Source organism: Ruditapes philippinarum, unplaced genomic scaffold (assembly GCF_026571515.1).
Source record: "Ruditapes philippinarum isolate M1 unplaced genomic scaffold, ASM2657151v2 ctg4365_1_1_1_1, whole genome shotgun sequence".
Classification (NCBI taxonomy): domain Eukaryota; kingdom Metazoa; phylum Mollusca; class Bivalvia; order Venerida; family Veneridae; genus Ruditapes; species Ruditapes philippinarum.
Window position 1 is genome coordinate 4,909 of NW_026854995.1, and position 18,357 is coordinate 23,265.

Below are 18,357 nucleotides of genomic sequence, written 5' to 3' on the forward strand. Positions count from 1 at the left end.
TGTACGTACTACGGCCATTATGACCTTCTCTCCTTAACTGGATAAAACCAAGCCGAAGCCACTAGGCTACAATATAAAATAATTGTAAATGGTCAAAATACCCAGTAAGTAACTGGTTAAATACTTTGTGATAGACAGAGTGAATTTTGCCATGTTTTTGTATAAAACAATCAAAGTATTGCTGAACTTGTGAATAGAACACATTTCTTAAAATATATACATATATGGTTTCTAAATATGTTATAGACCAATTATACAGACAAAAAAAACTTTTGAAGTATTTATTTTCAAGGTATTGAAAATTATATATATTAAAACACAAATTGCTCTATTAAGAAGTCTTATCTCATGTTAAGATATGTCTGCAGTTATTTTATACGTTATTTATGTTTCATTTTAAGGAAAAAGGGGAGTACTGGGAAATGGTTTCACTTTACTGCAAAGAAGAGTATAAATGTCAAACGAAAAATATTTTGAAAGAGGCCACTAAATGTGTAAGTATTTTGATTATTTGAGATTTAAAGCTACTCTCCCATGCAAAATAGGTCTAAAACATCAACATATTTGTTTCAATTATTAATTATACATATAAGTAAAACTTGCAGTTTTCACGAGATAATTGTAGCCTAAAGGTTGTTATGTTTCACTTGGAACAGATATAAATAACCATATTATCACACCGGGAACATGTAGCGAGTAGGACAGCTTGATGCAGTTACAACTATATAAATGTCAGTTTTTAACCGGATTACCGATAAAAGTTCTTTTTTGTCTCTTTTTAAAGACATACTTTGCTATGATATATTAAGCAACTATCGATTGCAGGATTAAAAAACTTACCAAGTCCACAACTGTTATACCCGCAACCAACAGATCTACATGCAACCAGTTAATGGGTGTGTTTAATATTTAAGTCAATATTTATAAAATAAAACGTTGCAACGGTTTAAAATTACTGCATCATAAAAAGTAGCAAAAACTTTACTTATATGTTTTTTCGGCAAACAATACATATATCAATCATCTAGTTCTATATAAATGTACGAGCCTGTGGTGAAATTTTATCTTTTTACGACACTTTCATTCAAAAACGCCTATACTGGAATGTATGGGATAGTACCTTTAAATTAATGCACAGTCAAATGTTTTAACTGTCAAATGGTTAGTTATTATCTGCCGCTGATAACTTTGATAAGTTGAAAATGTCCAAATCGTCCTGCAGTTACTAAGCAGTATGTGGTGTGTTTCCGCACACATGCTGTCGTTTTAAGGTTCATGTCGTATACTCACAACTCAAAGGTTAAACAGTTTCTTATGTGATGCAAAAACGGTTGCATTTTCAAAGATCACATTGTGAACTTATTTGAGCCCCTATTTGTAGTCTTTCTTTTATAGATAAAGTATAATGTCACTGGACATCGAATAAAAAGGGGTTCTTATAAAAACCACAATAAGTACCTTTCATTGTCTATGCCTTTTCATAGTACTTCGAGTTCTTTGATACAGAAATTTGACCCCTAACGGTAATGATGTAATACGAATGTGTTTTTCCCGATGATTTTGTGAATTTATAAGTGATGTTTTTTGTCGTTTCATTTTTCATAATATCTTTGGCTGAAATGTTTAATTTTTACGTAAGAAAGTATGTATGCTTTGCGTTTGGATCCAAATCAGTTTTCCAAGAAAGCGCACTTGATTTCATGGTGTTCGTAGTTGCAGTTTTAAGACCGTTCAGTTTTTCAGTCTTCTTCTTTCTACAATTGTTTCCTATAAGATCTCTCAACATCTTTGATAAAACAATTTAGTATGTTTTAAAGATATATTTTGCTCAAACTTGACATAAAATATTGAAATTTAATAAATTGTCTTTTGTAAATATTAACCCGATATGCTTCGACATCACACAAAGTAAATTTATCATGTTTTTTATAATCTACACACGTAATTAGGCAACACTATGAATATTTAATGTCATTAAACAAAATGTCAATAGAAAAACCTTTTATTTGACCCGTGATAGAGAATGCAGCTTCAAATACATAGCTTGTACATTCTTTTGTTCAAATTATACATTATTAGAGACAATGTCTTACACTTCAATTAATTTCTATGATATTTTCTTTTTTCAAAGATTGGCATAGTATATCTTTAAGTTTTTACTCAGTTGTTCAAGTTCTTTAAGGCATTTTTACGTCTGTTTCACAGAAGGTAGAATTTTTTTTTAAAAAATCGATCGCTGAACACCCTCCTTTTAACAAAGGTCTTAACTACATGTATTTGGTATGTAGCATTGTCTAATGAGCCTCTGCTTTTTGTTAAAATCTTGCTCCTGCATAACACAACAATTCTATGTCACATTTTCCAAGGTAAGTCTCTTTTCTAAAATTTATCTTCTTAGTTTATGTACTTAGACTTAAATCAGATATCAGCGAAGGGAGTACGCCACACTCTTATTCCAAAAATAACTTGCAAAGTATTAAATGAATTTCATTTAAACTTCACATAGTGAAACATTTGAGGGAAAGAGCAGTGACAAGAATCATAACTTTACCTTGCTATGTTAGCTATCTCCCTTAAGTTTAGTTTGCTCGTCCGGAGTATGACTTCTAAACTTCCAATGATATCAATGATGAATTAAAAAGTACGTAGACCCTCAGATGACATTTGCGACACTTTTTTTCGTCTCGTTTACATTCGTTTTTACAAAATATTAATTTGTAATTACGAAATATTAATTCGTTTTTACGAAATCATAACTCGTTTTTACAAAATATTTATTCGTAATTACGAAATATTATTTCGTAATTACACTATATTACTTCGTTTTTACGAAATCTTATTTAAGGTCATTTTGAGCTTGACAAAAACCTACTTATCTCACAATGGGGTCATTTACCAGCCTGGATCAACCTTGCGATTATAAGCCGAATGGTTCTCAAGTTATTATATTTAAGTGAACAGGGATTTTGAGTGAGAAGTCATTCTCAATCCAAAATATCATTTTTTTCCCATTGTCAAAAACATGTTCTTATCAGCAATGTTTTAATTTTTCAGGCAATTAATCTTTCCTTTAAAAATGAAACATGCTTTATTATAACTTTTTTTATCATACACATTAGTTAAACTAAAAAAAGGGGGGCTCCAGATTTTCACTAATCTTATCAATTTAAAAAAAGTATATTTCCTTAAAATTTATGTATGGGCACCCTGCGATCATAAACATAATATTTTATTTCTAAACTCAATAAAATCGACAAAACGAAACAGAAAAACATAGTGTGCGTGTTTTAATTTGAAGCACAGGACCCTCATTTCAACTAAATCTTCCTATAGCGCGTGTACTATCACGACTGTGGCGGCAACGCTATTGACAGGCGATTATTTTAATATTAAGAAAAAAAGTCAGGAACTTAGTTTTAAGGCCTTCTTTATAAATAATACCAAAAACTCTTTGAAACCCTAGAAAAAAAATTCGTTTTTACGAAAGGTTATTTCGTATTTACGAATTAATATTCCGTAATAACAAAATAACATTTCGTTTTTACGAATAAACATTTCGTAATAACGAAATGTTGTTTCGAGAAAACGAATTAATATTTCGTTAAAACAAATCAATATTTCGTAAAAAAAAACGAATTAATATTTTGTAATTACGAATTATTATTTCGTAATTACGAAATAATCTTCGTATTTACGAATTAATATTTTGTAAAAACGACTTGATATTTCGTAAAAACGAATTAATATTTCGTTATTACAAATTAATATTTCGTAATAACGATTTTTTTTTCGTAAAAACAAATTAAGTAACGGTCAAAATAGCGTGGAAAATGTCACCTTTGGGGCACTGTTTACTTTGTGAATTATCTCACGTTATAGAGCATTAATCATCCTTGTCCGAAGTTACACTGTAAAGAAAATTATGACACAAGTTTGATCGTACAGATATAGAGACAAGTGAGATGAAGTGCAGGTCAAATAACCTTAATCCTACGTAACTTGTTATGAATTGTCTCCCTTTATGATATCAAATAATGATTTTACAGAGAATTACTCGAAAAATAGTGAAGGGATTTGAGTAAAACCTGACACGGTGAAAGAGATTAGCATGAGCAAATGCACTGAGCATAAGAGATGATTCGGCATTTGTTATTGAATTATTTCCTTTTTTATACCATAATCTTTCAATAATGCTCGTTAGGGGTACATATAATTGAAACTTTACAAGATTGAAGTGACTAGTTAGAGGAAGAGCAGTGCTCAAGAAAAATAACAGTATGGAATTGCAATGACCATAGATTATTTTGCATGTCGCTCCAGCTCGTGGTCTACTGCAAAAGTTTTATACACTTTGATATAAATTTAATAGACGTCCTCAGCTCATGAAGACGGATATAAGAAAGTATATTTGCTTTAGAAAGGATCATTGTACAGAGCTTAATTAGCTTGTAATTATCATTATCGGATGGACAGTTACAAAAATATCGTAATTTCATCGAAACGTTCAATGATTTGACATCAACTTGTATACTTACATATTTAAAAGTATTCTCTATTTATACTACCGAACACAGAACATGTGTATAAAATGTCATCTTGTGATTGTCTTCATTGTAATGCCTTTTTTTCTAAGACATAGGGTCAACTGTGCTTTTTCCCATAGGTAATACTATAGTCATATGATAAACACACATTTATTTATTTATTTTTGAAAACAACGTCCGAAGCTTAAATGTATGGTATATTGAATTTCTTTATATAAATCTACAAACGTTATAGACATCATGCTTCTTGAGATTTAAATGACACTACCCAATTTGACCAAATAACCTACTACTGCACTAGAAATGGATACAACGTAAGCGATCTCGGCCGTCATGGCCCTATTAGTTTGAAGCTTGAAAGGAACATTTAAAGGACCAGAAAAAGAGAAAAAGAAGGATCAAACAAACCAAAAAGGGTCTATTAGGTCATGGCCTCGCATAATTATATCGCCTTAATTTTTTGCGAGATATTGTTATTGCCTTCGCCGTCCGTCTGTCCGTCAGGTTGTCCGTATGTCCGCATTAAGCTTGTCCGGCCTTCACAGGTAAAATTGCTGGTGGGATATCAACCAAACTTTACAGGAGTGATCAGTACAATCCATTGTTGTTCACGTCACCGGCACGTTCCGCTTCGCTGCATTAAATGGCCGCCAGAAATAGAAAATTCTTGCCCGGCTTCCACTGGTCACACCACTGTTGGGAATTCAAACAAACTTTACAGGACTGATCAGTACCATCCGTAGTTGTGCACATCGCCAGCACATTCCGTTTTGCGGCACAAAATGGCCAAATTAGCTAAAAATAGAAAAAAATCATGTCAGGCCTTCACAGGTCAAACTACTGGTGGAATTCAAACAATCTTTACAGCAGTGATCAGTAACACCCCTAGTTGTGAACCTCACCGGCACGTTCTGCTTCGCTGCACAAAATAACCGTCAGAGCTAAGGATAGAAAAATCTTGCCCGGCTTTCACAGGTAAATCTACTTGTGGGATTTCAACCAAACCTTACAGGAGTGATCAGTGCCATCCGTGGTTGTGCACCTCATCCGCACGTTCCGCTTCGCTGCACAAAATAGCCACCAGAGCTAAATAATAGAAAAATCTTGTCCGGCATTCACAAGTCAAGCCAATGGCAGGATTTCAATGAAACTTCACATGAGTGCCCTTTCATAGTTTTGGGAGACATATGGTTTTGTGACAAAAACACTTTTTAATTATTCTTTACAAAATGAAACAAAATGTTATTAACTATAATTTTCATTCTCAGACAAATCTTACAAATGCTTTTGTAACGCTTTAAAAATCGAGTGTGCATCCATTTAGTGTGACCTTTTCTAAATTTACAGCTGAAGAATTATAAAAAAAAATGTTCTTATGACTTCTTCTGCTAAAGTTAAAAATATAACGTTACTGATTATTTTATACGTCTAACACTTTGAACTGCCAAATAAATCAGAGTTAATATCATGAGTGATCATGAATGTTTTTGAACAACACATCAATGTTCATTTTATAGAAAATGTGTTCACATAGTTGTATGAAATTTCTGTAGACGATGCCAATAAATCAGGGTTGTGGAGATACAACTCGGTGGAGTGAAAAGGAGAAGGAAACATTGCTGCAGTTGTTTGAAAGCATATTTATGGAAAAGCACATATCACTATGTGGTGTTCATACTAAGATGAAGATAGAAACAATTCTAAGCTGGCAGTCACTCCCAGTTTTGTTAGAAGTATTATGTGAGTAAAGAAATTGAAAAAGTTATAAATGTATATGATTTCAATTAGCCTTATCACGGTTATGTTTCAACATCGACTAACGTCCAACAGGTTCACAGTGTGTTTAATAAAACACCTTTGATCAGTTGAGTTTATGCCAGTCGTCTGCCAGACAAATTGAATATAAAAAGTTTTGTCTTGTTTCTATTTAATACGTCAAGTACTTAAGATTCGGTAACTCAGTTGAAAAGACTTTTAAACTTAAACTGTATTAATTAACAATTGTTGTTTGTAATGTTTTACATGCTAATTCCATTTAATTTGCTGTCTCGTGTGTTTTAGACGGTGGAGAGAAAATTAGACAATCTACCACAGAGCATTGTTGCTATGGTCAGTTAAATGGAATACGTCTGAAACTGTTGAGTAAAATTGAATCAGTACATAATGGAAATATTACTATCGACGCGCTTGAGCTTCTAATGAAAAATGGAGGGTTGTTTTTAGCTTTAGTGGAGAAAATAAATGCTGCAAAAACTCAGGAAACTAGGAAAGCACTCAATTTCCGAATTTCAGAATTTAATCAGCTTAAAAGACACATGGAATCACTCTCCGAACTTAAGAGACTTTGTGCGTGTTTAAAACGCGGTAAGCATCTTAAGGTTTTCAAACTTATTTATTATTTTAAAGATTTTAAGAGGTTTTAACAACTATGACAACGAATATGATACACTTTTGAATTACATTATTATGTGATATAATGTTGTGGATTCATCTTAACTAAGTGAATTCTGTAGGCGTACGTGGCCGAATAGTTGTTTATTTTACTTCATACCACTTGCTCTAACTGCCCTATGGTCATATCCCGCCAAGAAGTTTGGATTCTTTTATTTTAGAAAGCTATCTAGCTGCCCTATATAACGTGGTATAAAGTGTTTCTAATCATGTGTCACCTCAAAGTGAACATAGTTTTCCGAGATTTATCTTTTATTTTATCTAGGTTTAGACCAATAATGTGTAGTAATAATTTCAGATCTGTTCTTATTTCAAAAATGGTATTCTAATTGTAAAAAATGTGCCAATGTCGGGCTTAAAGGGAGACACAGGCAAAATTTTCATTTCTTAGTTTTGAATTTTTCATTATTTATTCTGTAAATGTCCTCAAAATAAATACACTAAACAGTCAAAGGAACAAAACTTTGCTCCATGTAAAGAATAAAATGGTGTTTTCCTAACTTGACCCGCGTGGGTCAGGTTAGAGCACTAAGATTTCACAATAGTTGTCACTGTGTACTCTGGAAACGTTAAAGAACATGTCAAATCAATTACTTAGACTTATTTCAATCATACAATATCCACAACACCTGTTATTGTAACTTCCAGGGTTTGTTCAAATCACATGACTTGTTTTTTAACTATTCGGGGATTCTGTTGGCGTCTAAATTTCGTTCAACATATATAGTTATTTTCAAGCTTCAAACCCAAAATATATAGAATTTATACAGAAATTCATGCTGGGACTTTAAGAAATGTCATTTTAGGGTGATTTGAGTACAGAAGATAATTTTTATATTTTTGTCATTATTTTGCCTGAGTATCCCTTTAAAATAGCACAAAAATATAGTGTTAAGTGAGTAAAATTATAAACTACCATTCGCATATCTTTCTGTTCTTATTGCACTGAGTTTTGTGAGAAAGTCTAATTTTATAATTAAAGGCTATTGTACTTCAAAAGAGTTCCTTCCAGAAAAATTTATCATTATGCGGTAATTAGAACTGACTGATAATTTTATACGCAAAGCCCAAACCCTTTTTTATGAAAATGAATATATCCAATACTCATGACAAATAAGGTTAATAGATGTACAACATTACATTTTATAGTGGATACCAGTCCAATAGACGAAATATTTGAAAAAAGGAAGAATAATTGTGCAATGTCAGATATAGTCAGCATTATAAACGTGACCAAAAACTCATATTATGAAACAAACATGCCTGTGAATCTAATTGCATCAGAAGCCCTTAGAGAGCTTGTTAAATTTGTTGAATATTTCAATGGTAGTCAGCGGTTTAGGCTTTGGTGGAGTGATGAATGCAAAAAGCAGGTAGAACAAAACAGTGAACACTGTTTTAAAATGGCAGATGTGAAAACAAGGATCATGGACCCAGTTAAAGAAAGGTATTTTGAATATACATCTACTATATTGGCATGAATTCTTATTTTGAAAATATTAAAATGTTGGTTTACAGTTTACAATTACAGATCCTTTTATATGAAAGGTAATATAGTTACTGTAATTAAAACCCCATCAGCAATACCTTTTATGTGGTGTCTGCTCAAGTTGATGACCTGTTAGTAAACAACCAACTCTTTTCATTCGAAATACATGGCGCATGTGCAAAGTACTCATACCGGGTCGGCTATGTTCATGTAATTTTGTTGTGATTGTTGCTCCCGAGGGATCAATTTGTTTCCATATTTTGATCTATGTGGCGCTGTATTTGTAGTCGGGAAATTCCTATAAATTAATTATAGTTTATCCAACTTTTAAGAGTATTTCCAACTTATAAATCCTCCCCTTTCACTTCCCAAATGCATTGCTGAAGGCAATGGGATCAACTCTTTTCTGGATTATATTTTATTCAAAGTATCGAGTTTTCATACAAGTTTTTATTTATTTGTTGAGTAAAAAGTCTCATGGAGCAAGATCATATTGTAAGGGGATATGGCAATTTTCAATACTATTTTCGCTAATGTATGAAGGAAGGCTGGTGCGTTGTCATCGAACGCCGGTACACGGACGGACTGTAGCATAGAGCTCTTAACAACTGTCCAAATGACCGAATCCGATAAAATTATTAAAAAAAAACACCCTGCACCTTTGTGCAAGCCTCATACCAAAATATTCTGCAATTTCCCAAAAGAAGAAAGAAAGTTAGACAAAAAACAGGAACAAACAAACAAAAATAGTGCATGTTTTGTGTGTATATTTTGTGGTACCCTTCATAAATAGGCTCAATGAAGCCGGGGACTGCAAGATATAATTTTGTCGTTTTGTGCGATCGTTAAAAATAACCTTACTTCTCACTAGTTTACCTTCTAGCATGTTGAATGATCTACTTTAGGGCGGATATCTTTCTTTACATCACTGTTAATATGTTGCTGTTGACGAGAGCACATCTTTTATATCCATTCAATCCACCTAACTGGAATATATACGGCTACTTTTCCAGTAATGTCGTCTTATACTGATTTCATATAAGACGTAGCAAAACGAAACAATGCACGAACGACTCACCTTAAAAATGTTCTCCTTGTCTGTCATTTGAGGCGCAGTGTACATTACATCAATTGTTAAAAAGTTACACTCTCGATTTCCCCGTGGATATAGAGGAAGGTCTCGTCTTTTTATACAATTGCACTGGCCCTATAAGCACGAACTTGACTGATTAATATTAAACATATGCCCGTCGTACATAATTAAGTTTTTTTAGCTCACCTGAGCTAGCTCAGTGTGAGCTTTTAGGATCGTTGAATGTCCGTCGTCCGTCATCTGTCGGCCGTAGTCCATCCACACTTGTTCGTAAACACTCATTTTTGCCTCAATCATCATCAAAATTTGTCATGATGCTTATCTAGGTAAAAGCTCGGATGAGTTCGAACATAGGTCATCTCGGATGAAAAACTAGGTAACAGGAGCTAAAAAAGAAAAACCTTGTTAACACTCTAGCGGTCACATTTTTGCCTCAATCATCATCAAACTTTGTCAGGATGCTTGTCTAGGTTTTAACTCGGATGAGTTTGAACATAGGTCAATTCGGATGGAAAACTAGGTCACAGAAGCTACAAATAGAAAAGCCTTGTTCACACTCAAGTGGTCACATTTTTGACTCAACCATTATCAAACTTGGTCAGGATGCTTACCTAGGAAATTGCTCTGATAAGTTCGAACAAGGGTCATCTCGGATGAAAAACTATGTCACATGAGCTAAAAATAGAAAAAACCTTGTTAACACTCTAGTGGTCACATTTTTCACTAAATTATCATCAAACTTGGTCAGGGTGCTTATCTCGGTAATTGCTTGGATGAGTTCGAACATGGGTCTAGTGGATAAAACACTAGGTCACAGGAGCTAAAAATAGAAAAATCTTGTTTACACTGTAGTGATCACATTTTTGATTCAATTGTCATCAAACTTGGTCAGAATGCTTGTCTGGGTAATTGCTCGGATGAGTTTGAACATGGGTCATTTCGGATGAAAACTAGGAAATAGGAGCTTAATATAGAAAAGCCTTGTTACCACTCTAGTGGTCACATTTTTGACTCAATTGACATCAAACTTAGTCAGGATGCTTGTTTTGGTAATTTCTTGGATAAGTTCGAACATGGGTAATCTCGGATGAAAAACTAGGTCACAGGAACTAAAAATAGAAAAAATTTGTAAACACTCTAGTGGCTACTGTTTTGATTTAAATATTCTGGAAATTGGTCTGAAAGTTTGTTTTAATGATTTCTAGGTCAAGTTTGAATATGGGTCACCTTGGGTAAAAAACTAAAATATGATAAGCAAGATCAACAAGGAAAGGTTGCGTTCAATGAACGCAACCCCCCACCCGACCCGGTAACAAGAGCCAGTGGCAAAGTCACACCGCCCAAATATGGAAAAACCTTGTTAAGACTCTAGTGGTCACATTTTTTACTCAATTATCATCAAACTTGATCAAGATGCTTAGCTAGGTAATTGCTCGATGAGTTCGAACATTGGTCATCTCATATGAAAAACTTGGTCACAGGAGCTAAATATAGAACAATCTTGTAAACACTCTAGTGGCTACTGTTTTGATCCAAATATCCTGTAAGTAAGCCTAAAAAATTGTTTTGGTGAATACTGGGTAAAATTTGAACATGGGTTATCTCGGATAAAAAACTAGGTCACACCGCTCAAATATGGAAAAACCTTGTTAACACTCTAGTGGTCACATTTTTGACTCAATTATGATCAAACTTTGTCAGAATGCTTGCCTAGGTAATTACGGACGAGTTCGAACATGGGTCATCTTGGATGAAAAACTAGGGCAAAAGAGCTAGAAATAGAAAAAAGTTCTTGTTAACACTCTAGTGGCTACTGTTTTTATCCAAGTATCCTTGAAATTGGTCTGAAAGTTTGTTTTGAATGTAAAAATATGGGTCGTCTGGGTTCAAAAACTAGGCCACACTTCTCAAATATGAATAATCTTTGTTAACACTCTAGTGGTCACATTTATGACACACCTGTCATGAAACTTGGTCAGAATGCTTGTCTAGGTAATTGTTCGGATGAGTTTGATGGGTCAGGTTAGCCATCTAGGGCCATCTTGCCCATCTTGGTTTAAATGTGGCAAGAAAGAATGAAATGTATTAAATGCTCTAGGAATCAACATTTACAATACACGAAGTGGAACTTGAGGTCTTTTTTTATCAGTTAAGATGGAACGTCGCCATATGACCTTAACAGTATTAGTGCGACGTAAAATACAATTAAAGGCAATAGTGGATTGTTCTGATTTTTTCTGGTTTTGTCACTTTAAGTACCTCAGTAAATACTTGCATTATACGTTAAACACATATATGATGATATAAGGTTTACAACTATGCAAAACTTTAGAATTCAGAATTCTTTTCAACTTCTATAGCAATAATAGTATAACAGTCAAATCCACAGATCCCCAAAAAAAAAACGACACAAAACCCATTAAAACAGCATCCTCCCATCAGTATTTAATGCAACAAATTTAGTTTAGAATAAGAATACACTTTGTGCATTCGCCCGTGTTCCTTAAGTATATTTTGATCAAATATATTGTATTATTTGAATGAATAAAATTAACCAAATAATGTTACTTGGAGCATACATTTTTGGTACAGAATAAAAAAACACTAAAATTGGCGTTGTTAAAACATTTATAGAATACAGTGCGCTGTTGCATCATATTATATACATTGGCATATTTTAAGATTGGATAAACTTGCATATAACATAAGAACTGGCAACATTACAATCAACGAAATGGAACATTTGTTTGGGATACAGTTTGGTAGGAATTACAATGCTCTGGAACGGGAGATGTATATAATATGCCCCGAGGAGAAAGAAATTAAGGAGAGAATAGAACAGCTGCAGCAGTTTCGAAGTCATGAAGATATAACAAAAGTTATACAAGTGCTATTAGCCCTCAAAAATGGGTATCAACTAACAGGAAATTTTGATATCCTTCAACGACTCCAAAATGTAAGTAAATAATTGAAAAAATAAATTTTTATTTAATGCTATGTGATGGATTTTGTGTGTGTGTGTGTTTTTTTTTTGTTTTGTTTTTTTGTTTTTGAAAAAATGCTAAATAATTTGTCAATAATTTTCATGAGTCTGTCTCACAATATCAACATTTTTATTAATAGATTAAGAAAACGCAAAACATTATTTGAACAAGTGGGCCTAAAAGGCCCTAGATCGCACACCTGAGAAATAGGTCAAAAGGTGAAAGTAAGGCCCCTTTTGACCACAGAAGCACAATTTGAAAGCAAGGGCCAGCTCAATCTGAATAAAAATCCTTGTATTTCATTATATGTGTGTAGTAAAAACTAAACATCTTCTTTAAAAAAAACTCAAAGACCTAGAGCTTAGATATTTAGCATGAAACATCTTCTTATGGGTGTGTACCAAGTTTGTTCAAATAAAAGCCCTGGGGTTAAAACTGGCCTACCTCCGGGGGCCTATATACAGGTGAGCGACTTCAGAGCCATTATGGCCCTCTTGTTTTATTAATTTGACTTTTCTCCTCTTTTGAAAAATTAAAAAAAAATATATGACATTAGTGAAAATTAAGCTAGAGATAAGATTCACTAAAAACAAATAATGATATGATTTGATATTATTATGTAACTTTGTGAAATGTATGTATATGAAATTTATGTACATATATGTCATAAAGGTATAATAAATTTAAAAAAAAACTGAACACAAATTGTACACTGTCAACAAGGAGATTTTTAAGTGAAATTATTTCAAAACTGTGGTTAAGATGTTGTTTAGTATTGTTGTTTTCTAATTTTAATCTCTGGCAGTCATTTTATTTAACAGTTCAGCCTGTCACTAATTTAGAGGTGAGCTTATGAAAAGATGATAGAAAAAGAGAGGGAAAACAAACATTTGAGTACGGATTTGTTTGAACAAACTTGGTAGACATCAACTAGAAGATTTTTTCAATGCCAAATATCTAAGCTTTAGCTCTTTAGATTGTCACAAGAAGATATTTCTTTTTAGTTTTTACTATTTACTATATACATATAAGGAATATCAATGGCCCCTGGGGCGGGGCCAATTTTGACCATAGAGACAAGAAGATTTTTTTTAGATTTTTACTATATACATATAAGTAAAATCAATGACACCCTGGCACGGGATCAATTTTGACCCTAGGGATTTTATTTGAATAAATTTAGTAGACATTTATTAGAAGATGTTTCATGCCAAATATCTAAGCTCTACCTCTTTTGGATTTTCGCAACAAGTTTTTGCTAAGTTTTTACTATGTCAGGAAAATCAATGACCCCTGGGGCGAGGCCAATTTGACCCTAGGGATTTTATTTGAACAAACCTGGTAGACATCCACGAGAAAATGTTTCATGCCAAAAAACAATCATTCGGTTGCCATGGCAATCAGAGTTCTGCATGGAATTTAATTCTTTGAACAACTTTGGTGGAGCTTCTTGTAAGAAACATCCTTGCAAAGTTTCAACAAATTTAGGAGGAAAATTTGATTGAAGAAATTGCTGAACGCACGCACGGACGGACTAACGGACGGACCATGGACGACGGACAATGGGCCATCACAAAAGCTCATCTTGAGGGCATACCCATTTGGCCAAAAAGTACCTATGGCGAAGTCATGGAGTACTTACAATTGGTCCCGTTCTGTCGTTCATTAAGTTAACATACATTTGTATTATAATTAGGAAAAAAAACATCTAAATATTCTTGTGCAGAGCTAAATATTTATTCAAGGAGCAAAACTTGATTGCACTTTCCAAATGGTTACACATTACAAAAACCGGGGAAATATTTGATTTTTTTTCTGAAGTCTATTGCCTTGAATATGGATAATTTGTTGACTTCCTTGCAGAGAGCATTGGTTTCAAAAATCCTCATCTAAAATTTTATACGTAATTTTCTAAAATGGTCACTCTCCTCGGGGCTATTTTGTTACGTTGACTTATTGTACTTTGGAAAATTTATGTCCCAAATAATTTTTCAAGCACCAATATCATAAGTCATAATATAGTTTGTAAGACGAATAATTAGACGTGTTTGAATGTAACCCAGTCGTCTACTTTCCTTTAGAAAATAAAACAGTAACTAATAATTGATCTTAGATGAACGGTATAAGGCAATTATAATACTATTGTTTTATTCTAGCACGAGTTCGATAACATAGCTATGAACGAGTACGACAATCCATGGTCAGAGATTGGAAAATTGTTTGCCCGCGTAACTTCAGAACACGTATCTTGTATTCAGGTTTTTGTGAACTGTGTAGAACTTGTGAAATGGTTAAGGGTGTCAATGAAGAAATGTATGTTTATTTATTTACCATCTTGATTTTAATAATTGTATTAAATGAATATAACAATTTTGTGCAATTAAATAACATTATGTAGTTATGAAAGTTGTTACCCATGTGATGGTACTTGATTGCACATTAAAGAAACATTATGAAACATTGTTTCCTTCAGGTGTTTGGTGTAGCACATACAGGAAATAAACCCAATATCGTGATTCACCGAAAATTCTATGAATATATTTTGTAATGTATCGTTAACGTCCTATTTATAAAAAGAGTGGCCAGTCTTTATATATTTTAAGCAATTGTTGTATTTCATCCTTAACATTTTTCATTATCAATTATTTGTCAATGACCTCTTTAAAAGTCATTTTTTTATAAATACATTGTCAGTAAAGTTTAATTTGACAAATGAAAAAAATGATCAACATGTCACTTAAAGATAATGATAATAATGACGTCTTATGTCCAGTTGTTCTTGTTTCTATAGCCACATTGAAAGAATTCATTGTGTTTGTTGATCTTGCCATGATATCAGCTGGTGACAAAGTTGAAGATATAGCAAAAGTCCAAAGCTTGCACGCAGGAGTGATTGGTTACTCTTCGCTGATTTTTGACTTAAAAGATACCGATGACTATGATGAAGTAGTAAGGAAGTGCAAGGTTGTTTGGGAGTGTCTTAAAGAAAACCCAAAGATCCCCGATAAGCTGGTAAATTTATTTACACTTAACCTTATAGTTTGCTCAATCCAGATGAAACTAATAGAAAAGACAGGATACGAATTGAAATGTCTTTATCACACTCAATAGTTAAGGTTTAAATTGTGTTGAATTAATTAAGAACAAATATAATATCAGTTTAAGTAAAGCATTTGTGTTTCTAGTATGTTACGTAAACCGAGTAGGACTTAATTCTGTAAAAAATAATCAACTTGACTTGAATAGTATCTGATCTTTTAAATTGCTCGTGAATTTAGAAGACAGTCATTTATGTTTCTGCTGCTTCTTCATTATTTCTTGTGTTTATAACAAAAAGCAATTTCAAAGTCATTAATCATTTATTAAACAGTATTGACATTCTTTAACACAGTATAAAATAATTTGCCTGCGCAGGAAGGATGACATTTTTAATTATGTATGATTTTTATCATACTTATATCCGGAAATTATTGAAATTCCAGAAGCATGCAAACAACACTCTTCGTTGGTTTAAAACTATACAGAAACGACATGGAGATGTGGAAATGCAGGCAAAAACGATTATTGAATCTGGGGTATTTACTATCGGTAAACATACGACAGGTGCTGATAACAAGAACATTATAACGGTAAAAGATTGGAAAACATAACATATTATAAACAATAGAAACAAACATTTACATGCAAAAGTTTAAAGCAAATGTGGCGTTTGGTTTATTTTTTATATTTACCTTACAGGTCAAGTAAAATTACATTTTATACAAATATGTAAATCAAACATTTGCGTCATCCACCTTAAATCTTTTTTTAACATAGTCTGCTTAGCCATATCAAAGATATTGACCAAATTCATAATTGTGATGATAAAGTACTAGTCGACAGCAATTATATACATAAAAATAATTATAATGTAAAATATTTCAAAAAACAATGTCCAATTTTAAGATATAAATTTGAAGGATATAGACTGATTTTATTGACCTTTCAACTATTACTACAAAAACACGTATTTAAATATTCGATACCACATCGGTTCTGTCCGTGCAGTTTACGAGAATTGATTTGGAGTAAATAACTTATGTTTTCAAAAAGTGTGTGGTTTGATCCCTAATGTTGTCCATTGTTTTAGATGTACCCTTTCTTTATTTTGCAGTATATTTTAATAGATATTTCATAGTGATTGCAAAATTATCAACACTGATACGAAGCAACATAGAAACACTGTTTTGTCGCAATTTGTATTGTGTTTTACGACATTGAAATGACATTATTTTTTATTGTTTTAAATCCGATTGAATTTTTAATAATATTATTTCTTAAACAATGTTATCTATAAAATTAATGATTTTCTTACCAAAATAAGTGAAAAACATATTAAAACGAGATGAACAACATAAAAAAATCCTATTTTCAATCATATTGAAATATAATTTAGGAAAAAATAATAGACCCCAGCGGTCTCGATCTTACAACACGCAGGACACTTAGAAACCCGTAGTTTTCCCTTATGCGCTATAACGCCAAGTATACGTTTTTCACAGACACAAACTAAATTAAATTACATCTTACTAAGTACATTTCACGGAATTTAGCGAAAATCCGTCCATCCGTTCCGTCCATTGTTTTCTTGTTCACATTACTTGGGGACCATACGTCGCTTTTCATGTAATGGTACGAATGCGTCACATGAAAGGTTCAATGATAACCACCCTATAAACACATATGCGAATGTTTCTAAATTTCATCATTTGCATGTTTGAATGCTGAATTCTGCTTAAACCGTTGCTAGGATTCTTTGACGGTAGTTTGCACTTGCCAGTACCGTCTATGGACAGGTTCAATCAAGGTGAGTCTGCAACATTTTCAATGTTGTCGTTTTGGGTTTTCTTTAGGGTTTTTCCCTGTATTTATTCATACACAAACAACGTATTTAAAGCAAAATATGTAAACAGTAAGAAAAGAGCTGTACTATTAGTGTACATATAATTGCCCATTTCAAAGCATTGACGTGCGAAAATGCCGTTTACGTGTGATTTTGGATCTTATTTTCATTAACAATAGCTAAAACAGGTATTATATCAAAAACTTACAAAAAAAGTTGGCTCTCAAGCAACCGTGCACTGTTTTGATTTATTTTTCAATGCAAACATACAACGAGTTAGCATATTTTGTAGCACGCAAACTAACAGTTAAAAAACAACACACATGAGGATTTCTTTGTCATTTTTCCTAAACTACTGTATGCTCTCAAGCAACCGTGCACTGTTTTGATTTATTTTTCAAGGCAAATATGGTACTTCAAAAAATATTACAATTGATGAGTAAATCCTCTTTACACTTTAAAGAAAAATTATATTATTGTGTGATCATTGTGTGCACATACAACGAGTTAGCACATAATAAACGAAGTACCATGTTGAGAAATCGTATTTTTTTCATATATCGGAAAATATAGGTTTTAACATAGACTTAAGACCTGAAATAATTTCTTTTATGTAATTCCTAGTTATGAAGATGACAATCAGTGATATTTATTGAACCTATTAAATTTCATTTCAGAATCGGCATTTTTCGCGTCTTACTCGCTCGCAAAAGAAGGTTTTAGCGTATAGTTTGTACATATACACGTATGTGCTTGAAATCAATTGTATTACTGTGTGCGTGAAAGCGTGTGTCAGAACGTGCGTGTATGAGTACTTCTGTGCGCGCGCATGTGTGTGTGTGGGGGGGGGGAGGCATGGGAACTATCTTGGAATCACTTTATCACGTCTCGTTTGTCTCTTAGCTGCCAGAAAG

At 32.9% G+C, this 18,357-nt stretch overlaps 1 protein-coding gene across 2 annotated transcripts in view; it reads left to right on the forward strand.

Annotated features, from left to right (window-relative positions):
• Nucleotides 1-407: 407 nt before the first annotated feature.
• Nucleotides 408-18,357, forward strand: part of LOC132741737 (E3 ubiquitin-protein ligase RNF213-like) — a 35,702-nt gene continuing 17,752 nt past the window's right edge. Inside the window, exons 1-8 of one of the 2 annotated variants that reach the window (XM_060729990.1) lie at nucleotides 408-494; nucleotides 6,098-6,284; nucleotides 6,606-6,908; nucleotides 8,145-8,442; nucleotides 12,260-12,533; nucleotides 14,718-14,874; nucleotides 15,353-15,573; nucleotides 16,044-16,190. In XM_060729990.1, the coding sequence (XP_060585973.1) occupies nucleotides 423-494; nucleotides 6,098-6,284; nucleotides 6,606-6,908; nucleotides 8,145-8,442; nucleotides 12,260-12,533; nucleotides 14,718-14,874; nucleotides 15,353-15,573; nucleotides 16,044-16,190 (1,659 nt within the window). In that variant the 5' untranslated portion in view covers nucleotides 408-422. Of the gene's footprint in view, nucleotides 495-6,097; nucleotides 6,285-6,605; nucleotides 6,909-8,144; nucleotides 8,443-12,259; nucleotides 12,534-14,717; nucleotides 14,875-15,352; nucleotides 15,574-16,043; nucleotides 16,191-18,357 lie in introns of those variants that run through there. The other variant, XM_060729991.1, reaches the window with a different exon arrangement.